At 42.5% G+C, this 23055-nt stretch overlaps 1 protein-coding gene across 2 annotated transcripts; it reads right to left on the bottom strand.

The window, feature by feature from the left end:
* Window positions 1-2: 2 nt before the first annotated feature.
* On the bottom strand, window positions 3-21771 carry SFXN1 (sideroflexin 1). Of its 2 annotated transcripts, none has more exons than XM_066560472.1 (12): window positions 21674-21771; window positions 20909-21009; window positions 12957-13131; window positions 12181-12351; window positions 11117-11215; window positions 9769-9844; window positions 9145-9230; window positions 7780-7907; window positions 7209-7258; window positions 2361-2410; window positions 1669-1716; window positions 3-386 (listed from the first exon to the last, which is right to left on the bottom strand). In XM_066560472.1, exons 3-12 carry the CDS (start codon window positions 13118-13120, stop codon window positions 290-292), a joined length of 969 nt encoding a protein of 322 aa, XP_066416569.1. In that variant the 5' UTR covers window positions 13121-13131; window positions 20909-21009; window positions 21674-21771; the 3' UTR covers window positions 3-289. The 2 variants fall into 2 exon arrangements, with proteins under 2 accessions (XP_066416569.1, XP_066416570.1); XM_066560473.1 differs by lacking the exon at window positions 21674-21771 and adding an exon at window positions 21651-21666.
* Window positions 21772-23055: the final 1284 nt, after the last annotated feature.

Below are 23055 nucleotides of genomic sequence, written 5' to 3'. Positions count from 1 at the left end.
CGTCTGGTTTTCATTGTGCGCTTCTTTATTGTTATTGTAGCTGCTTGAGACTTATGTAAACATCTCTGGATATGTATGTTTAAACTTTCAAACAATACCAAAGTGGACAAAGTGACCTTATGTGATTTAAACACTATGCCGAGGAAAGTCTTTAACTGTAAAATAATGCAGATGATCAAACTTGTTTAACAAAAGGACAAGATAAAGGTGTGTTCTTGTCTATGTTGGCACACAATTCAAAAAATAAGTTCATAAGTTTCTCCTTGAAAGATACTTTGCCTTCCTTGAATTATAATCCTTTATTGAAGTATACACGTTCTAGGCCAGGGCAGCTGGCTCGGATCTTGGCTTGCAACTCTGGCTCCAAGCGTGACACCGACATGGAACTGAGCAAAAGAAACAGTGAAGGGGTTACACCAAGCGAGCACCAGAAGGCAAAATGAGATGGACAATGCATCTGCTAAAATTCCTACATTGTCAAAAGAGTTTTCAGTTATTTTTAAGTATCTTATCCAGGAAGCAGGCTCACAGACCAGGGCACATGAATCCCTGCTCCAAGGGCACTGGGATAGTGCATGGAGTCAGGAAATGGCTGTTGCTATTACCATGAGGGTAAGGATCCACTTCATTGCTCAGGTTGTTGCTGGCAATTGAAACTTACCTTCCTAAAATGATTTTTATTAAATAGAATCTATTTTCCTATTTAACTTACTATGTGATTTTATTCAGTTGAATAAAAGGTTTGTTTTTACGAGAGCTGGTTCACAGTAAAGTGAAATAAGCTGCCAGGTCATTTGAACAGCTGCAATTTCCTGAACACAGTTCAAGGTCTAATCTTCCTCTGAACTGGAGAGCCCTGGCTGAAATCAAGACCTGTAGCATGTGTGCTGGGTTGGTTTGTCAAGTCATCTCCAGGTAGCCTAGTGACACTTGTTTACCACAGTTCTCTGTCCTAGGCCAAGCAGGGAGACAGATGGTGTCAGCCCTGTTGTACTCAAACAACACTGAGAATTGGCTATTGTTTTCTGGAAGTCAAAAGCTGCCTTAGTTGTTCAGCATTTTAATGGACTCAGCTCCAGCTTGGGTTGTTTAAGGTACAGCTGGCAGCTTGTTGAGTTTAGACAACCACTATTAAAATGAGAAGGACAGCTGAATTTAAGGCTCTGTCCATAATGTGTACCAAACTAAGCTAAGGTTTTTGTTAAGTAATTCATTCAGATTTCATAAGGATTTCAGCTATAAGGAATATTGTTTCTAAGACTGCTTCCAGTACTGAGCTACTTCTGTATTGATGAAAAAGTCTGGAAAAATATTAATCAAATAACAAATGAGCACAGATATTCCAGTGCTGTTCTGTATAAATAGAAGAGTTTCCAGCTGAAAATAAAATGGGCTCTGACTGTATTTAGTGCATCCATAACCTTACTGGACATGAATATATTGTATAGAACTCATCTTGAGCTGCTGGGGTTTGTAAACAACTATTATATATTACTGATGAATAACATAGTTATTACTTTTCTGTATATTCTCTTGTTTATCACCTTTGTTATATGGGAATTAAAACTGTGCTTGAGCAGGCAATGACCCTGTGTTTGTGTCTGTGTGCAGCACCATGACTGGATCTGGAATAACACTGAAGTGAGAAGAATTCACAGCAGTACCCACCTTTTCTGAGGAAACAGTGCACAACACAGGGGAGTTGCAAACACGAGACTAGAGGAGACAAAACCGGGTTTACAATATTTAGGGTGCTAAGAGAATTCAAAATTCTTATGCATGATTTAAGTAAAAAGCTTTCTTGTTTTCTGTACACTGTGAGGTAAAGTTCCACAAAGTGCTTTTTAACTTTTATTTCTCATTGCATTGTACCTTATGAAATTATTACCTACAAATAGCACTAAATGTTTCAATTCAATGTTCCCAAATTTGTCTAAATTTACCATTTGATATCCTTACACTGCTTTACCTTTGTGTGCATGACAACAGAAAATGCCAGAACACAGCAAATTAAACCCTATTAACCAAATGTTTCCAGAATTATCAACCCCCAGGATGAGATTCCACTGACTGTTCAGAGGTAGCAGCCAAAGCATCTTTTCTAATCAAGCTGCCACATTCCTTTTTTTGCCACTCCCTTTCTCCCCTCCCTCTGCTTTTCTTGGCAGCTTCTTCCCTGCTAACGGCTTTTTAGTTTTTAACGTGATATTTTATCAGTTACAGAGATGGAAACAACTGCTGTGCCCTCAGTAACTCTCAACCTTTTTTTTTTCCTTAAAAAAAAGCAAATATTGCTGCACTCCCAAAACCTCTACAAGTATCTCTTAAGATAGCAGACCCAACCCAAAGAAACCACTTACCAGAATCCAACTAATCCAACCTGAATGGGAGCGCTCATCCAAGGAAATTTCTGTTGAAATAAAACCACACACAGTGAGTATGGACTCTTTTCTTCCTGCTTCCCACCTTCCTGGAATTCATTTAAGAGACAGGTTGCACCTAAAAGACTCTGAGATGTGAAGGCAAAGCCCTGACCAGCATGGCTTCATGCTGAGCTCCACTTTGAGAGCCACATTCCTTTGGAGAGCAGCAAGGAAATTCCCAGGGGAATCAATGTGCACAGGGATCCTGAGGAAGTGTCAGAATCTCCCCTGAGTCAGTGCCTGTTTGGCTCAGGACCTGCTCCTGGGCCTTTGCTTTGAGTCTCACAAGTCCACAGTAGCAACAGAGCTGAAATTTGGAAGTTTCCAAGTGGTGCTGCCCCACCTCTGCAGGGCACAGGGAATTCTGCCCAGGCATTCCAAGGAAGAGCTCAGGCTGGTTACAGCTCCTTCCCTTTGGTGGCATCAAATGGTTTTAACCTGCAACTCGAGCCACCAGCCATAAATAAAGGAGATGTAAATCTGCCTCTCTTAGCCCTTTCTGCTGTCATATGATTTCCCCTGATGTGCAGGAACTTGTCCCTGTAGCAACACTCCAGTTCTGCAAGAGTTCACCTTTTATTGAAGAAAAGAAGGGTTTGAGGACTGGGAAAACCAAGCTGAAAAAGCAACACATAACCCACATGCCTCATTAATTCTGTAACTTTTGCAGAACTTGAATATATGCCAAGATTTTTTTTTTTTTGCAGGCTTTTAAAATTATTTAGGAATTCACGCTCATTGGTAGAATTTTAGTTGAAATTAATGACTAATGAAGTAAACCCAGAGCTGTTCAGTGGCCACTGCTGCCTCTTGCTCCATTAAGAGCAGAACAGACACAGCTGCCATGAGGACACAAAGGGAATTTTAAAATAAAATTAGGGTTGAGGGAGGTCACAGCAGTGTCTGAGGCAGGGAAAATGAGCCTGTGTGGAGCAAAACTTCTCCAGAGCCTGAGGGAGAAGAAACAATGTAGAAGACTGCTTCTCTTTTTTTTTTTTCCTGGAGTCAGTCTGTAATGCAGAAATGAGTGCAGGAAGAACTGGGCAATTCAGCAATAACCTGCAACAAGAGATAACAAATGGGAACAGACAACAATAGCAAGAAGAGTGAAGAGCAAACGCAGCAGAGCTTTGCTGTTCTGGCATTCCCTAAACACCTCCATCTGACCCTCAGCTGAGATAAACTCACCCCAAACTTTCATTTTATGCCCTGGGAGAGTCCATGCCAAGAGGTGATGAACACAAGCCAAACCCTGCAGTGTCTCTGAGAAGGGAGGGAGGGGAATGCTGTGCATTCCAGGGGGAGTGTGGGACCCAAGGGATTTAACAGAAAAGCCCAAAATACAATTTTATAACTGAAAAGGCTGTTGGAAGGTGCCCTGAGAGGAATAAATGGTTTTATGCCTTTGTCAGAGTTAGTCACTGATCTGAGAGAGAGAGGTGTCTAATACAGACTCCATAAAGAACATGGAGTTTATGTGCTGGAACATTTTGCCAACTTGATCTGAATTCCAGCCTTTTATTTTTCAAGAATGTTACCAGGCTGCACTAATACAGAAAGATGGTGAGGAAAAAGTAACACTGGGAGGTCAGAATTAAGAACTGGAGTTGCCCAGGGAACAACGTAAAACAATAAAATTCAAATGCAGGCTGCACACCCCCACAAAGAGAGAAAATGGAGAAACTACAAGAGAAAGAGCAGAAGAATTCAGTGTGTTAGAGAACTATCATTTAACTCAGGAAGAAGGCAGTTCCCAATGAATTAGGATTTAATTTCCAGATGTCTTTATGACATTTTAGTGGTTAGTGCAAACAGAGAAAATGGAGAAATGATAATTAAGCAAACAAAAGCCATAAGGAGAATCAGCTTTTCTCTAACTGCCTCCTTTCTTTGTTGGATATAAAAATCTGTCAGCTTTCCTATGTCTGTTTTTAAAAAAATACATAAATGAAATGCCAGTGAAATTAGGAATGTGTGGAGGACTTCAGGGCATAAGACATTCAAGAACAATGCTTGAAAGAAAAGGTTCTCTGTTCTGGTTTTGTAACCATTTTGAATACAGATTTTAGCTGCAGATTAAAAGATCCTAAGGAGCTTGTTTCAAGGATGTACGAGGAACTTCTAGAATCAACTTGGATGTTAATACAATTTGCAGAACAGAAGAGAAACTGTAGCTAAAGCTGTGTAAGAGTAGTAATAGAAACTAAAACTTTAGCGTTGATTGGAATTTTCATAAGTTTATACGGAAAAAACCAATCTATTTCTTTAGGAGAAAAGTTCCCTGTAAATAAAATCTATAAACCCTGTGCCTCAGGGCAAGGGTCTTTATGGATCCTCCTGTGAAGCAGGTAAAATAACCTGGTTCTGCACAGAGCTGGTCGGGAGTATGGCCACAGGGATAATGAAAATAGACATTCTGCAGCCTAATCAATTACTGCTATGCTGCATAATTACATAAACAGGCCCCAAAGCTGCTGCTGAAACCAATGGCAAAAAAAACTTCTACAGATAAAAATACTTCTTCAAGGCAACTTCTTTTTGAAGCAGTAAATACATGCTTGTGTTCCAAGAACATTCTTGAGGCATCTTCTAGCAGTAACTTCTGGGAATGTTGTTAATTCACACCAATGCCTTGGTGCAAAACCCTGTGGGAACGTGGGGGATGAGCTGGGCTACATGACCTACATCTTATCCCAAATATCAGAGCATGACAGGCTGCTGAGACCAACATCCCAGGAGCATTTCCTTCTCTCTGCCTTACTGCAGACCAGCTTTCTAATTTCTTTTATCATTTCACAACCATTTGCCTATTTTTTGGCCTTGTGTGTTGCTTAAGAGGCTTTGGCAAGCAGTCAGGAATTATTTCCAAGAGTGGTGGAGAAGGAGAGGCCAAGGGTGATGAGTTAATAAAGCAGTGTGGGGATGGTGGTGGAGTGCTGGCATGGGATGGTGCTTCTCAAACTCCATGAGGACATGCAGAAGCTGCTTGTTAAAAATGCAGCTCATTCCTTAATGGGTTTAATACTAATCTCTACCAGGTGTTACCACTGGCTACCTGCAGAGCAGTGTTTCACCTGCATTCAGTCTCTGAGGCTGAGGGACAGGACAGGATGGTACCAGAGACCACTGAGTAGTCACTGCAGAAATCGCTCATTTTGGCTGATCTGAAAAATTCACAACACCCTTATGTTGATTACACCACACAAAACCAACAGGTGTTTGTCTCCAGACCCTGAGGATTGCTGCAATTTCTTCACAAATGTCATGTATTTGTCAGCTGAGGCAACGGCTTTGTGACATTTCTCACATGTCAACACATACAAAATAATTTTTTCCCTAAATTTTTTTAAACAAGGGTTAAATTTCCAGGCAATACATTCTCAAGAACATCACAGTATCACAAGTTGTGGTGTGTTCGGATGCCCTGCAGGCTCACTTCTTCCAGGAGATAAAAGCAGCACACACTGATTTTTACCCTGAAACTCAAATGCCACATTTCCTGTTTTTACACTGTGAGCAAAAATGTTTTCTGTTAAAAAGTGGGAGGGAAGCAAAGCACTTTAGGGAAAAAGAAGTTTTAAGATTGGAAGACAGTCCCAGAATGGTTTGGGTTAGAAGGAACTTTTAAGATCATCCAGTTCCACCCCCTTCACTATCCCAGGTTGTTCCAAACCCTTTCCAACCTGGCCTTGGACACTTCCAGGGATGGGGCAGCCCCAACTGCCCCAGGCAATCTGTTCCTGCCTTATAAATACAGAAGCACTTTCAAATGGGGTGTGCAACTAGGTAATCTCACTCTGCACAAGAGACACAAAGGGCAGAAACAGTCAGAGATAAAATTTAAACACTTTAGAAAGCTTTATCTTAGACAAACAAAACCATTCCAAAAAAACCATTCCCCTGCTTGTCCTCCTTGTCCCCACACTAACTTTTCCAAGGCAGGGTCTGTTTTTTTTCCCTAATTTTTCTAACAGGAAGGAGACAGATTTTCTTAAGATTCTTGGGTGGGTCTCACAAGCAGAGGCCTTGCCTGGAGCTACCAAATAATTAAATCAGTGATATCAGCAGTGAGGATGAAATTCCCTTTACTGGTAAAGAATTAAAGGGTTCCTCACCTGAATATTATTTCCCTTGTGTTAGCCAACCCTGTAACTAATTCCATTATTGTTCTTTTCCCTCTCATGCTCACACAGTGCAGAATGTTGATGTAGGTAATGGATTTACCAACACCTGGGGTTTGACTTCACACTACATTAGCATAAAAAGAATATAGGAAATAAATAATCTTTGATAAAGAATGCCCATTCTATGCCTACCCTAGACTTTACATCCAGTAAATTTTAAAGGATCATTTTCATGAGAGATTTTTACCATCATTTTTGTTTGCAAACTCAGATTGCTACTACAGCAGATAAGCAAAGCCTCCTTATTGCTATCTTGAGAAAACCAGCATTATTAAATTTTTTTTCCCCCAATAAATTGTATTCCAAGACTCAGTACAAGGAAGGTTTGTTTCACAGGAGGAAATGTGCATTCAAAGAACAATTATGAAAGTAACGAGGATGTTCCTAATTTCTCACTGTTACCTTGCACTGTGACAAAAGGAAACAAGTTATTTCTCTCTAAGAAAGGCAGAAGGAAAGAGACAGCTGTAAAGCAAGTTCTACAGGGATGTCCTCCCACAGTGTTTGGGAGGCAAATATGAAGATTCAGCAAGTATTTAAAATTCATTAAAATATTAACTTAGGGTATGAAATACATAGAGATAGACTATCTAAGACTAACCTTTAAAAAGGCTTTCTTTTCCAGGGCATTCATTATGAATGGAGGAATTGCTGCAAATAAGATAAAAAAGGCATTAACCTTGGAGAGAATGGCACTTTGTTTTCATCTTCTGTTTAGCTGAACTAATACCATTATACAATTTTCACAGCTTTTTGTCATTCACTGTATTTTCATTTCACATTGCCAGCTAGATTGGTATTTACAAAAGTGAATAATAAAATATTAACAGGCAAAACCTGCAATTTCACCAGTAACTAAACCTTAGCTCAGTTATTTGGCACTGGCAGAGCACCTAAACCAACTCCAAGCAAGTGGAATTTGCTCCCATTCCTTTGCTCTCTGGATCTTTTCTGCAGAAGCATCCCAGGAGCTTCCCTGCTGCAGCTCAGTGGAACACACTGAGGATGCTCCCACATTTCCCTGGGGAAGTTCTAAACAGTTCTAAACAGAAAGGCCAACACTGCCTGGGGAACTGTAAGGTAATTTGAACCCTGAGGAAAATCACTTGGATAGAACAGAATCTCCTCACTGCAGGGACTGATTATCAGGACTGCACAGGATTTATCCTTACCCATGCCAGGAGCAGCCATCAGAATCCTGGATATCACCACCTGGGCAATTGCCTGCTGAGCTGCTTTGGATGAATCACCCAGTCTTTTTCCATCCTCATCCGTGACAGGAATTCCAAACTGGATTTCCCTGTTGAATAAGGGGTAAAAGATAAAGCAGTGATGGATGTGAACTTATTTTTTCACCATTTTTTGTCACCTTATCTTTGTTCCTTAAAATTGTCAATTGTAAGAATTATGTGGTTTATTTTATTTTCTAAGTGAGTCTGTTTGTAACATTCCTTGGCACAAAAAAAAAAATTCAAAAGGCAGAGAAAGATCAAGGAAAAATATGTTGAGAAGTTATCAACTGAATATTTGTAACAGCAATCTGCTTCTTGAGTCTGGTCACAGCATTCCAAGGGGGAAAAAAAAGAGATGATTTTTCTGGGTTTCACAGAAGGGAGAGGTCCCTTTACACATTAATTCAGAAAAGTGGAATTTTCTGGACTGCTCTGGAAGTGGAGCCTGTCCTATCTGACAGCTCATGGAACACAGGAAGATTATTTTCACTGAGTTGAAACAGAAGGCTCTGTGAAAATTCCCCCCTGGCATTCTAGTCTGAGCTGTCATTTCAACCATGAAGAAATATACTTGAAAGTATAAAAGGAGGCACAAACCAAACTATGTTTCTGTAACTGCACTATTTTCTATTAGATCTTTTGCTCAAGTGCAAGGTTAGGTGTTAAACTCATACTGGGAGAAGTGCAGAGAACAGCAAATATCCTCAGGACTGCCTTTATTCTTCTCTTCAGATTTTTCAAAAGATAAAATGCTACCACAGATCAACTTCCATTGTAAAGTCTAAATATTGTCTTTTCTGCCCATAACCTTGTGTCTATAATAGGATGCTTTAAATTTGCTTTTCCCTACTACTATTCTTATTCCTAGCCAAATCACAACACGGAAAAAAAGTTTGTTTCTGACAAACTGCACATTTTTGTCACCTCAATGATTAAACAGAACTGCAGAGCCTGACTTCTATGACTAAGCTCTGCAGGTGGGATTTCAAGCACCTTTTTTGAAATGACTGTTTTTCCCAAGTGTAGCTGCTATTCAAAGGTCCATGTGATCAAAGTTTTGAAGGAACCAGTAAGTGGTTTCTGAGATCCAAGACTGAAGAACTCTTTGGTATTTATCTGAAGAGAATTATTATGTTCTATTTTATAGCTGTTACAAACAACCAGTCAAAACATCATGCATGAGGTTTCTGCAAGGTTCTGAAACAAGCTAAAGATACAAAATGTGCTTTATTTAGTAACTTGCTGATCTACCAACTGAACAACATCTTTTCTTCCAGCATGAGTGATCTTTGTTCTTTTTCCTACCTTTGTCTCATTAGTGGAATATTGATGCAGTTGGCAGAAGCAACAGCAGCAAAAGGAACAAACCTCCCTATAAGAGGCGAGACGCGCTGGAAAACACAGAGAGAGGGAGAAAAAAGGAAAATAAAAATATACATAATTATTGAAATGCTTCAGCTGCTAGTGACAGACCAGATTTATTTCCTTTACATCAAAATTCAGTGAAAACTCACTGGTGGGGCAGAGATAGAACAAGCTTCAAACAAGAAATAAGTCATAAATGCTTCTCTCAGGAGTGAGCAGTGGCAGGAGAGTGGCCATTCTGAATTTCTTAGCATCACAGGGAAGTGTAATTAAAACTCCAATTAATTTCCCAAGTGCTATTAGATGCCTTGAAAGGTGAAAAAGAAACTGGAAAAAAGGCACCTTATTAGACAGAGTCTGCATGAACCAAACATGGGCTGTTTGACAGATATGCATGAACTCATCTCCACAGGGAAAGAAAGTTGGGGTCTAAAGAAATGAGCAGCCATAACAATTCCACAGTGGGAGCTGTGCATGGCACAGATGCAGCAGAGGAGAAATGAGCTGTGAGCTTCTCACAGGACATCACAGTTTGGGAAGAATAGAAAAAAATACCAGCAATACCTTTGCTAGTGAATTAAGTCCTAAGGCTGTAGCGACAGCACCTGTGGTGGCAGAAACATAGGCTGTTCCCAGCTGGCTAAAACAGAAATGAAAATGTTTGTACATGCACAGCTACATTGAAAAACAATTACATTTTACACACACAGTTATGTCCCCCCAGAAGTTAAATAGGCTTTCTTGTGCTACTGCAGTAAGATGGGGATGGAAGATCTAAATGGGACACTGAATTAAACACTTTGATTTCACTAGCAGTAAAATCTTATTCAAGCCACATTGTAATACTGAATCAGGTTCTGCTGGTTGTGTGTTGCTGCCTGTTCAGCATTTTCTCATGTACCTGAATGAACACCTTGAAGGGTTAGTTCTTTATTTAATTTCCTAATTGCTTAACCTAGTAAAATCAGTTTGGATTTCCAAGGCCATGTCTATAATAGTAATTAAAATCAACCATACCAAACCCCATACAGCCAGACCAGCTATGCTGCAAACACCCAAATCCAACCCAACCTGTCCCAAACCACACTTTTACATACTTCCCAGCTAGGAGGTGTCTCTATATGCTGGAATCCACAGTTTGCTCCCAGACATCTTTAAGCAAGTCAGCCTCAAAACCAGAAAGTCAAGTACTGCAATTCCAGTTTTCTATTCATAGAATGGTTTGGGAGGAACCATGGAGTTCATTCCATTCCACCCCTGCCATGGGCAGGGACACCTTCCATTATCCCAGGTTGCTCCAAGCCCCATCCAGCCTGGCCTTGGACATTTCCAGGGATGGGGCAGCCACAGCTTCCCTGGGTAACTGTGCCAGGGCCTCACCACCTTCACAGGGAAGATTTTTTTCTGTTTATCCAACCTAAATTTCCCCTCTTTTAGTTTGAGATGTCTTGCTTTCCTCATCTACTTAATCTCTTTCCCAGACATCAAGTAGAAACAAGCACAGACCAGCTGAAGGAATCTCATTTTGTAAATGAACCCTCAGCGTGGTGTGTGCTGGCACTGAGAAGGTGGCACAGTGACACAACTAAAGGCCCCCACAAAATATCAGCTTAGAAATATTCTGGTAGGACACCAAACTGATGAGGAAAACTTGCAAATAGTTGACTGAGCCCTGAAACACTGACTCCTGTTAAATCCTGCTAAGTGCTCTTGATCAAGGTGCTCAGGCTTGTCTTTAATGGCAGAAATGGAGTTCTCAGCTCTGCCCTTCTCATCTGTGCATATCAAATTAATAATTAGTACAGATAGAAAAACTTATCCCTGTCTCACCTCAAACTTTAATGCCCAACCATGTTCAAGTACACCAGAGAGCTATTTCTATTCATCAGAATGATGAGGTTTAGTGCCTGACCTGACAGTGATGGGGGCATCCCCGCTCCTGTTGGTGTAGTTCACTATAGCATTGAAGGACTGGTTGACCCACTGCCAGAAAAGCACTGCTGGTGTCGTTCTTGAAAAGAAAAACAATTGTAATTATTGTTATTAAACTCACAGTTGGATTAACAGCACAAGAAAATTATGACAAATCAAGAAAAGCCACTGCAAGCAGTAACCATGCAGAAGTTCTTGCTTATTTGAATCAAACAATACAGTCAGTGAGATACTGATACTTGATAGTCATTTTAGAAGAAGAATTTAAAAATCACCTCATTTTGAACCTGAATAATAATGCAAAGAAAAGGGAGAGAGCTTCTCTAAGTGTTATAGATAATAACAGAACAAGCAGTTTGCAGGAGGCAGTGCTTGGGAATGGGTACCTGTCCTGTGGGTTTGATTCATACTCTTGACAGCAATTTAAAGCACACACATGTTTTATAAACACCATCCAAAACTGGGGTGTGTGTCAGGAGTTTGTATAATCTCAGCACCCAAAAGGCTGCTGCTGTTTCCTCTGAGCTCCCACCAGTTCCTGCATCCTGTGTCAAAAAGTGTCTCTAACACTGAGGCTGCTAAGAGAGCACTGGCTCTGCTTCAGTTTCACTGTCCTGGAGATTCCAGAACCACTGAGGAAATGCAGGGGAGCTGCAGAAACTCCACAACCAATGGTCATGTCTATAACAGTAATTAAAACCAACATTCCGAGTACTCACGGGGCAGAGAGAACATCCTGCATGCCAGTAAGGCTGGAAATTCCCAGGGATCTCCTTCTCTTTGTCCTCCACACAGATGGAATTTTGGAACATTTCCCAGTTTGAGGGAAAGTGGGATGGTGAAGGAGAAGGGCTAAGGGCTTATCTCAAAACTACTTCTAGAAAGAACCGTTAATCAACGGGAGGGAATGAGGAGAGAGAAGAGGAAAAGGAAGGAAAATTTCACATTTAAAAATATTTACAATAAATCTTTTGACAATAACATTGATTTTCACTTCTCTAATTCACAGGCAAATGTTTTCTGTGTTTTACTGCCATCTCTCACCTGTAGAAGGTCATCATGCAGCCTGTGATAGTCATGTTCATGGGCACCTGGGCAGACATTCGGCCAATCACAAACATCTTCTCCCCAGTGTCGGGGTGAAAGGCTGAATCATAAATGTATTTTGCTCTCCACAGCTCATCTTCTGTCAAGCCAGGTGCCACAATACCTTGTCTTGGGGTAGGTTAAGAGACAAGACAACAGCAAAAAGCACAAGTGTTATAAAATGCTGCAAATGCCTGTGAGAAATGTGGCATCAGAGAATTTGGGGATGTTCACCCTAAGTGAATGGAGACTCTCAGATAGGTTGTAGAGATTCTTCAGCTTTTAAATGGATTGGTGAAATAAAAAGAATTAAAACAACCAGCAGTGGTTATGCTGGCTGAGTCTATTTACTCAAAGCTGCATTAGATTTTAGAGCTAAAATGTGGAGCCAAAATCTCTGAGGTCATTAGTGTGAAACGATGAAAATTCACTTTGAGAGTATTTAAGACACCAACTGCTCCAAATGCTATACATAAGAGAAGTTTTAAGCTTTGTTTTCATATTAACTCCCTTCAGAATTAGACTCTTCTGTATTTCAGAACCCTTAAGAGGGGCATAACTTCCCCATCCATTAGCAAATTTGATTAAAAATAAAATGGTTTCAAGCTCTGAAGTGGGAATAAGCAGTTACAATGAATACAGTGTTTTAAGTATTTCCTTTTAAATATATCACCATGTATTTAGCATTGACTTGGACTTTTTGGGGCCAGTAGTAGAAGCAGTCAATGTCATACCTGTAATCATGCACAATTTTTCTTGCATTTTCCAGTGTGGCATTAGATAACAAAATATTCCTGGGGTCTGTGACAGTGAAGAAGTGATTGGCTCGTCCAACAAAAGTGCTTTGATCCCATCGGGGCTCCTTGATGTTAATATTTAATGGAATATCTGGAGCCATCTTCAAAAGCTCTGCCAAGAAAACATCAATTTGCAATTCAAAATACCACTCATTTCCTAATGTATCTAGAACCTGCAAGATGAAAAGTGGCCACATTTAGAGTAAAAAACCCAGAGAACAAACACCAAGGAATTTGCAGAACAGGAGTTTAAAGAGGTAAATCTGCAGAAATGCTCCTATGTCCAGTGCCCCAAAATGTTTATACATTATTTATTACATTTGTACAGATACCTGAGCATGAGGCAGATGCAAAGGAAGCACAGAAATTTATTAATAAACAGACATACCAAACAACAATATATTAATCAGAAAGTGCTTTACTTCAGTGATGAATTATTGTTTGTTGAAAATAATGTATTGAAGGGAATGAGAAATCAACTATTTCAAGAGATGCCTTAAGTCCTATAAAGTGCAGTGACAGATGAAATATTTAATAAAATCCAGTTAACTTCTCAGACATAGCAAAACAAACCAAAAATTAGGAAACCAATTTATTTTAATAAATGTTGTTTCTCTAAATCCATGCTTTAACAAAACAGAGATTATATAATGTAACAATTGCTACATTATGAACACATGACCAGATCTCCTAATGATACTTCAAAGATGGTTAAAGAACTACAGTGAAGGACACTGAAGAGTTGTGCATTTATGGGGCATAAAGCTCAGAAAAGCAAAAATTACTTCAGGATGACTAAGTTTACTTCAACATCTAATGAAAAAAGGACAGCCCCTCCACAGCACAAGTATATGGATTTTAACTTTCTTAAAAGAAATTTCTGCAACATATTCAACAACCAGTGGAAAAAAAAATCCTCCTCCAAATAATGCTTGTTTCAAATGGCAGAAAGAAACTGGATCTATATAAACCCATTTTATATATTTATAAATAAAGATACAATTTTAGATGATCTTTAAGGTCCCTCCCAACTCAAATCATTCTGTGATTCTATGATATCAGAACACTAATAGATTTGGCAGGGGAAACTGATCTTTTCCCCTTTTCCCAGTGACATTTCCCTCACTGTTAAGTTCATTATTGTAAGCACTGTTTATTAGCAGGATTATTTTCATCTGTACCTCTCTCAACCAGGCATGCTGCAGGATGAACACAGATCATGGAAATGAAAAAAGACTCAGGACAGATTTGGAGAACAGATTTTTCATGCACAGCATCTCAACAGGAGATGCTCCTTAGTCTCTTTTCCTTTTCTTAGTACTTTGCTGTTAAAAAACACCCTCCTGTGAGCAGTGCTGTGTTGTGAATTAATGGTCCATCTTCTGGTCTAAAATGGGAACTGCTGGTTTTGCAAAGCCCTCTGAAGGCAAGTGCACTCATTTCTTCAAACCCTCTTTTCCACCAAAATAAAGATAAAAATCAGGACATTAGGGCTGGTAACTTGTTCTGTGACTGCTTCCCTTATTTGCAGGAAAATTCAAGTGTAAATGTTTTCTAATTAAATTATCCGTTTCATTAAGAAAGATTAAAGCTGCTTTAGGATAGCTTATGATAATCTGGTTAAAGCTGTCTAATGAATGCTGAATAAAGCAGTGCATCCATAGAAGCTTTTTTCTTTCTTTTCATTCTGGATAATTCTTTTCATTCTGATTAGAATATACACTACTGGGTTCTCTGGGAATTCCCTTTATTTACTTCTGATACCTCTGTTCACAAAGCCAAGTCCCTCAGTAATAACAATCTAAACATTAAGGATCTGCCTTCACTGCAGATGGCTCCATTCAGGATTGTTGCAGTCTGAAACAATCAGAAAAGGTGAATGCACAGAACACAGGAGATTAAACACCTTCACATTCTTTATCCCCTCCCCACTTTATCTACTCTATATCTGCTCTGATGATCCTTGACCCAGGTGAGCTGATGGAATTCACTACCTTGGCAGGAAACTAATGCAGCAGAGAGGTTGTACTGGAGGGAAATAAAGCCCTGCAGCTGCCCAGCTGGGGTGACCTGCTGGGGGCAGCTCTGGAGTCCTGCTGGACAGTGAGCTCTCCATGGCCAGCCGCGTGTCCTGGTGACCCAGAGTGCCAGCAGGACCCTGGGGTGCATTGGGCAGAGCATTTGCAGCAGGTCAGGGGTGATGCTGCCTCTCTGCTCAACCCTTTGAGGCACCTCTGGGGTGCTGTGTCCAGCTCTGGATCCTCAGGACAGGGAGCTCCTGGAGCACATCCAGCAGAGGCTGCAGAGCTGAGAAAGGGCCTGGAGCATTTCTGTGCCCAGGAAAGGCTGAGGGAGCTGGGGCTGCTCAGCCTGGAGAGTCCCTGGGTGTCCCTGTGTGCAGGGAGGTCAGAGCAGGGCCAGGCTCTGCCCTGGGGCCCAGCAGTGGCACCACAGGAACGGGCAGGGACTGAGCCAGGAGCTGCCCCTGCACAGGGGGCACAACTCTGCCCTGGGCAGTGCCTGAGCCCTGGAACAGATTTCCCAGATGTTTCCATGCCTCTCCTCCTGCTGTTACCCATCCTAGCCAGACTCAGCTACCAGAGACAGGTCAGCACAGGTTTGGTCTCTCTTTCTCCTTGTAAATCTACAAAGCAGGCTTAGTGCTGCTGCAGCAGCAAAAAGCAACATAGCAGGAAAATGGAAAACATCCATTAATTCATGTGCTACAACAAAAAATCATGCTTGGCATGTCTGTGACTGTTTAGAAAGATGGGAACAGAGAACATGGAGCTCACTATTACTAATCTTAATAAAGGACATCCAGTCCTGCATAGATGGGGGGTGGCACAGCTGCCCACCCTGCAAAAGGGTTGAATCTCCTGTAAAAAGGGGTTTAAATTTTAGGTGACAGCTATTTAGGTACACAAACCCATTTTCTTCTCTCAGTGATGTGGCTGACTTGCCCTTTTAGCAGATAAGTAGGAACAATGCTGTTCTAAAGAACTTAAACCAGACAGACCCCCAGTGCCCACAGAGAAAGAGCACATGTAACACACACAAGGGAGTGTAAAAAAGTTGAGAATAACATGATTTGGAGACAGGTAAAATTTGCAGTGAAGTAAAAAAGGTGGCTGAGTTTGCCAGTCACGGGACTCTGAATCACAGACCTGTTACAACAGTGCCTAAGAGAACCAGGGAATTTCTGTCTTGAAAACTTAGAGGTTTTCCAGCAAAATATTTTTACAACAAAAGCCCCATTTCTTATTTTAAAGAGATTGCATAATGTTACTCATGACTCATCAGACCCCATCAGTAAATGCTGAAAAGGGAAATAAATCCCATAAAGCAAAACCATAAGCTAATAAAGTGCTGTTAGACTTCAAAGGGATCCCTTATAAAACAAAATGTCCAACTATAAAGTATTAGTGGTGACTGCACAAAAAAGGTTTCATCAATATATTGTCTAACAGCCATAGTCATCATCATAAATTAGATGGCTTTTTTTAAAGTTTCATTTTTCATTTACACTGTAAAACTGTAAGAAAGAGGTGCAACACCCTCAATTTAAGTTGCTGCAACACTATTTTTACCTACCCGTCACCTTAATTTTCAGATACAATTTCAGAGGGGAGCTGCTGTTTGCATAATCCATTCAAATACTTAATAATAAAAGCACTGGAATAAAACTACTTAAGATTTAATTATTATTTTAACTACAATGCTTTGTCAAGGGTGGAACTCCACTACTTTCAGTGATCTAATTTTCCCTCTGTACTAAGTGTGCCCAAGATTTAAGTTCTCATTATCTGTAATCGAATTGGGAACAGAAAAAATAAAGGACATTAGGATTAAATAAAATTTAAATAAATCCATGTGAACCTTGAGATAAGTTGAAAGTTTGCAAGGGAACTGGAAAGCAAAAGCACAATAAACACAAAGATAAAACTGTTTGCTTTGTTACAATCAACCTATGAAGGCAAACTACCCAACCATTAATTAATTAATTAAGGTGCCCATATATGTAAATACCTGAATTTATTGTTCCCACCTGCTGCTACCTAGAAAACACCTGAACTAATCCTGAAATAGGATAAAATTTCAATCAACAGCACCTTTACTTTTAATGTGGAATCAGCAAAATTGCCCAGGCAATGTGCTCTTCTCCACAAACAAAGCCATGAACAGAGGATTTGGGAAACAAATTGAATTTTACAAACACATCAGTTGTTGTAATAATCCATACTGAAATGTCACTTTGAGGTTGTGTTCACATAGGAGGATCAGCAGTACTGGAAAGGATAAAGAATGACATCGTAACACAGTCAAACAATAAACAACTCTCACGGAAAACGTGCAGTAAGGGGGAAAATGATCCATATTTTCACTATTTCACATAACAGATCAATTAGGAAGGTATTTAACAGAACCATTTGTACCTGGAAACCCTGCAGCTGTTTTCCCCAGCAAATTAAATCAGCACTGAAGGCTGGACTATGCTCTCTGGCACATTCATATCTCAAAACCCTTTCAGTCTCCAAATCAGAGCAGCGAATCCAAAGTGCCTGTGGAGCAGAGCAGCTAAACCCTGCCTCGTGCTGTGGGATTGTCTGGCTGAGCATCAGCTGGGCTGGGCAAACCCTGGCCCTGAACAATGCCAGGGGTGGCATTCTCGTGACCAGGGACATTTTTTGGCACTCTTTGTCTCCCCAGCACTCACACAGAGGTTTGATTATTCATGTGTAGCTCCTCCTATGCACCACATTTTTAGAGTCATAACTGATGGTGATAAAGTTTTTCCTCAACACATGGCTGTGTTTTCCTCCAGCGAGGAAAAGTTGAGAGAATTGGGAATGCTCAGCCTCATTGAGGCCTTCCAGTGGCTGAGGGGAGCTCATGGGAAAGAAGAAGAGAGACTTTTCACAAGCCTCTGGGAAATGGCTTCAAACTGAAACAGAGCAGGGTTAGATTGGATATCAGGAAAAAATCCTTCCCTGTGAGGGTGGTGAGGCACCCAGGGTGCCCAGAGAAGCTGTGGCTGCCCCTGGATCCCTGGAGGTGACCAAGGCCAGGTTGGACAGGGCCTGGGCTACCCTGGTTTAGTGGAACATGTCCCTCCCTGCCCATGGCAAACTTCTTGCCATCTCTGATCAGATGGAACCATCTGCCAGGTCACACTCTAAAGTTTAATACTAATATTAACTGGGGGGAATAAAGGGCTTCAGAATAAGTGAGAGGGCCTGCTTTAACAAAATAATTACAGTCAAAACCTGCACAAAGTCTGATCAACAATTTTGGTACAAAGGCTACATTTAGATTTTCCACAGAACCAGCAATAACAGAAGACTTTAAACCTTGTTTAAAGGTTAACAGCAGCAGTTGCAACAATTGTACAAAATGCAGATTCAGGAGTTGTCAGGAGTTCAACTCTCTGCTGGTCCTTTACAAAGTTCATCTTTTAACCATCTCATTTGAAGGTCATGCAACCACTTTTCAAACCAAAGCAACAGTGAGAAGAGTAGCAATGACTATTTATTTCACTCAATTTTGAACAACCCAGATATTTGATAACTTATTTTAAATTGTGTTGCATGACTGAATAATCCAGATGGGCAAATGATCTGGGAAATTCTGGGCAACTTAAACTCATGCAGCAGTGCACAAATGATGAAATGCAGCTTTGCCACCTTCCTTGGAACAATTTATATTTTCTTATGTTATTGACACCTTGTATTTTAACCTAAGCCTTGAAAAACTCCACTCCAAAATTAAGAATTTTCGTCAGTTTCTTTACAGTATCAGCTAGAACTGGGACTAGAGTGACAGGAAAGGAAATTTCATGATGATGTAAGTGTGAAGCCAGGGAGAAGTCTAAAGAGAATTTCACATCCAAAAGCAGGGCAGATATAATTGTGACAATGCTCACTGTGACATTTGACTTCTTGGTGCCCAGCTCCCAAACTGCAACCTCCTGCTACAAAGCACGGGATGAGCTGGGTAATCCAGCTTCAAACAGAACTCCAACCAGCCTGCACAAACGCTGAAAGAAAGGTGTCACTTTTGTGGTGTCCTTTACCAGGACTTAGACCTGTAAGTTCTGGTGAGGTAAAGGTGCTCAGATCAGATAATGACTCACAAAATCTTCTAGAGACAACTAGGAATTCTTTTTTTAAAGAACAAGAGTGAGGCTTTTCCCTGAAAACCCAGTAAGATTAGAAGATAACAGCAGAACCTCTGTCTTCACAGAACCCTTTAGAATAAGAATAGTTCAAAAGTTAGAGCCAGGTGCTGCTGGTATTTCAGGTGCACTGGGAGAGACAAAAATAAGATTTGAGACACTTAAGCCCCTACATCTCTATTCTTTAAAGCAGTCCCTTAACAACATGATGTCCAGCTGTCAGTGCCTTGTTCTGGGAAATGAGATGCAGCCTGGAAAATCCTGAGGTTGAGAAAAGTACCTGCTGCTAGAAAATGGGGTGAACAGCTTCTCTTCCTCCTTCTCTTTGTAAATCAAAGTGCCCACAGCTGGTTGTTTTTGCAGAGCTGAGTTCTTCTTAAACATTTCCCAAGCCACTTTGATAGAGAAATACTCCAGAGTCCTGCTAGGCCTCTTTATTCCTCAAGTAACACATTGTTCCTTTTTCGGGGCTCCTTTGTCTGAACAAACTCAAGATTTTTCGTTTCCAATGCTTAATTTTCCACAATGCCCACCCAAAGGGCTGTTATGTTGGCTTAGGAGAAAAGACAGGAATTAAACCTCCCTCTGATTAGGAAAAAGTGACCTGTTCTACTTTAAAACTACAAAACATTGGCAAAGCAACAGCAGAAAGGCAAATCCATGTTTTAATTGCTCTGGCAAAGAAAGGAACACAAGGCCTTCTCCAGGGATGTCAGTCATGGCAATTAATTAGTTCCAATGGGAAGAACTAATAGACTTTCTGGGGAAAGAAGCACTTTTGTGTGGTGGCAAAAGAGCACATGTGAGACTTATCAGGGTCTGTAAGCAGTGGTATTCCTCTATTTGCAGTACATTTGCTGCCACAGTTTGAAACAAGCAGCACAGCTGATGACTGGGAGTCTGATGCAATGTACTTACACCAAATGTTAAAAACACTTGCCAAGTTTTTCTTACTCAAGGCACCTTCCACCAGTAAAATGCCTATTTAAATCACCAGGGGGAAAAAAAAAATTTGTCTGCACTCTGATTTTTCCTGCTGCAATCCTAAATGGAATGCTGGAGAAGGCAAAGCATGACAACACTACAAGATGCTTGGTTTTTTTTTTTTTTTTGCTTATAAATGTACATCCCACTTGTAGCCTAGCAACAAAAGCAGCAGCCAGGGTAAGACGAGCCTGCTGCTGGGGCTCTCTCCTCAAAACAGGAGCCATCTTTGGCGTGTAACTTGACCAGAAATTTCATCATTCTGCACTAAAGCCAGCTCTAGATGTTAGAGGTCCCTGCAGCCAGCTCAGCTCTGTCAGCTTTGCTTTGCCACCTCCTCTCCTCTGCACGAGGCACGTCCAGAGACACTGCATGTGTTCAGCTCATCTCCACATTCAGGAGAATAAACCTCCTTTGCTAACCAAGGTTAGTGCAACCTCTCATTTCAGTGCTGACGGCTGCAAGCTTGTTTCTGCTCCTTGTGTTTTAACCCCCACCAATAAACTGCAGTAGCTCTAGCACTACCCCAGGGGTGTTCATGGCTTCTGTACTTTTCCCTATTTCATTTATCTTTTTCTATCCAGGTGATATTTTAATTGCACATTGGTACAAAGCCAATCTTCACCCCGCCCAGCAGTATAATAACAATAGATTATTTATAATTCAATAAATTAAAAAAAATATTAATACTCATATTTAAAATTCTGTCTCTGACTACCAGGTGTCTGACCTTGAAGTTATCTGGTGATTTCCTTCCCTGGAAATGATGATCCTGCAGCAGGGAGCCTTGTCTCTTGCAGGCCTGGAATCTGTGCCGCTGTCACACAATCCCTGTGACACAGACAGTGCTGCTCAGGGGACAGCGAGTGGTCAGGGACAGGTTTTGGGAGCTGTTATGTGTGCCGGGAGGAGGGCGGTGTGACAGCCCCACACTGCCAGCATCCAGCTCACACAGGGACAGGGTGGCACATGGGGCTGGGACCCTGGGGGGGTGACAGGGTGACACACAGAGCTAGGCCCCGATGGATGGAGGGGATGACACATGGGGCTGGACCTCAGAGGGGACAGGGCGACAAAACAGATCAGGGGCTCTGCAGGGTAACGGAGGTGGGGCTGGTCCCCTGTGGAGGGGCCTGGAGTGACAAATGGGGTTGTCCCTGTGGAGGGGCTGGAGGAGGCAGACAGGGCTGGACCCCTGAGGAGGGAGAAGAGCTCACAAACAGATCAGGGCCTCTGCAAGGGTAGCAGAGGTGACAGATGGGGTTGGGCTTCTGCGGAGGGGCCGAGGCGCCACGGAGGGGCTGCTCCCCTGTGAAGGGGACAGAGCAACACGGGGCGCTGGGTCCCTGCGGAGGGGGCTGAGGTGGCAGATGGAGCTGGGTCCCTGCCTGCTCAGCACAGTACACAGCACTTGGGAGCGCCACCGGCTCCTCCGCCCGTTCCCGGCCGCAGCCCATCCCCACGGGCACTGCCCGGCCCCGGCCCCGCTACTCACCCGGCCCCGGCCCCGCGCCGCGCTGGCCCCGCTGCCCGGAAGAGCCTCGCTCGCTCGGCGCGGCGGGCGAGGGGCCGGGAGCCGCCGGGGCCGCCCCGCTCCGCCTCGCTCCGCCCCGCCGGGGCCGGGCCGGGCAGGGCCGGGCAGGGCCGTGCGGGCAGCGCCCGGGGCCGCCCGCGCCTCCCTCAGCCCGCTGGCCTGAAGGCCCGGCCCGGCCCGGCTCGGCTCGGGGTGGATCGCGTTTCTCGCGCAGTTACTGTTGTTAATTATTTAATGGAATAAATATGCTGGCGGGGACCCGCTGGGATCGGCAGGGTCCCACTGCTGGCCCCCCACAGCCCCACCAATCCCACCGTGTGCCGAGAGCGTTTGCCAGACAAACGCTCCTCGTGAGCTCTCTTGGGATTGATTCTCTGTGGAGCCCAACCACCCTCTGGGTGAAGAACCTTTTCCTAATTTTCTCCCCTGACACAGCTCCAGCGATTCTCTCGAGTCCTATCACTGGTCACAGGGGGCAGGGATGGGTGCTGCCCCTCCTGAGGAAGCTGCAGCCCATAAATTCACAGAATCACGGACTATTCTGAGTTTAAGGGACTCTCGAGGATCACTGACTCCAACCCCTCAGTACGGCCCGGAATTACCCATACAGGGACTGCGGTGAGGTCCCCCATCAATGTCCTCCATACTGCACTGGATTGGGATTGTTGTTTCAGGGTTATTACCAGAAACCTAAGCCACACTAAGCCCCCAAACCTGGCGATGAGGGACAATAAATTGCCACGTGTGAGGACAGCACAGCTCAGGAGGCTGCTCTGAAGGTCGCTCAAGTACGAGGCTTGTCACAGTGCTCACACCTGAGGGAGGAGATAAAAAGTGCGTTAGCAGCCAGATAAGGAATATCCGCATGTCACTGTAACCCCTGCTCACACACATCCCCTCCTCAGCCGGGGTGCTGTGAGGCAGCAGCTCTCAGGGCAGAACGTGTCTTCATCTCTGTTTCAGCAATTCAGAGCTGCTGGCACCCAGAAATGATGCTCTGGATGCAGCTTTGGAGGAGGAAACCGGCACAGGGACAAATGGTGGCCTCCCCACTGTAATTTTCCTTGTTCCTGTTATTCCCAGAATGGCTGGGCTGCTGCGACAGTAGAAACACTTTGAATTTCAAACCTTTTGGTTTGTTTTTTTACTTCCCCTGAGATTCACATCAGTTCTGTGCAACCTGGAGGAGTGGCAGCTGTGCAAGCAGAGCAATCCTACTCTTCAGCTCTTTGGATACAGGACTGACCTCCCTCTCCCTGCTTATTGATTATTCATACTGAATGGGAATTTTGTATTAAAAAAACCATTTTATATTAAAAAGCCATGACTCTACCCCAGTATCA

Source organism: Molothrus aeneus, chromosome 15, assembly GCF_037042795.1.
Source record: "Molothrus aeneus isolate 106 chromosome 15, BPBGC_Maene_1.0, whole genome shotgun sequence".
NCBI lineage: Eukaryota > Metazoa > Chordata > Aves > Passeriformes > Icteridae > Molothrus > Molothrus aeneus.
Note: the sequence above shows the minus strand (reverse complement) of the source record. Positions and strands in the feature narration are given on the sequence as shown.

What these genes read in the sequence shown, in the direction of transcription:
- SFXN1 (XM_066560472.1), bottom strand. Translation starts at nt 13,120, where the DNA reads ATGGCTCCAGATATTCCATTAAATATTAACATCAAGGAGCCCCGATGG. An exon ending in AAAATTGTGCATGATTACAG is followed by an intron (nt 12,352 to 12,956) that starts GTATGACATTGA and finishes ACCTACCCCAAG; the next exon opens with ACAAGGTATTGTGGCACCTG. An exon ending in TGCATGATGACCTTCTACAG is followed by an intron (nt 11,216 to 12,180) that starts GTGAGAGATGGC and finishes TTTCTTTTCAAG; the next exon opens with AACGACACCAGCAGTGCTTT.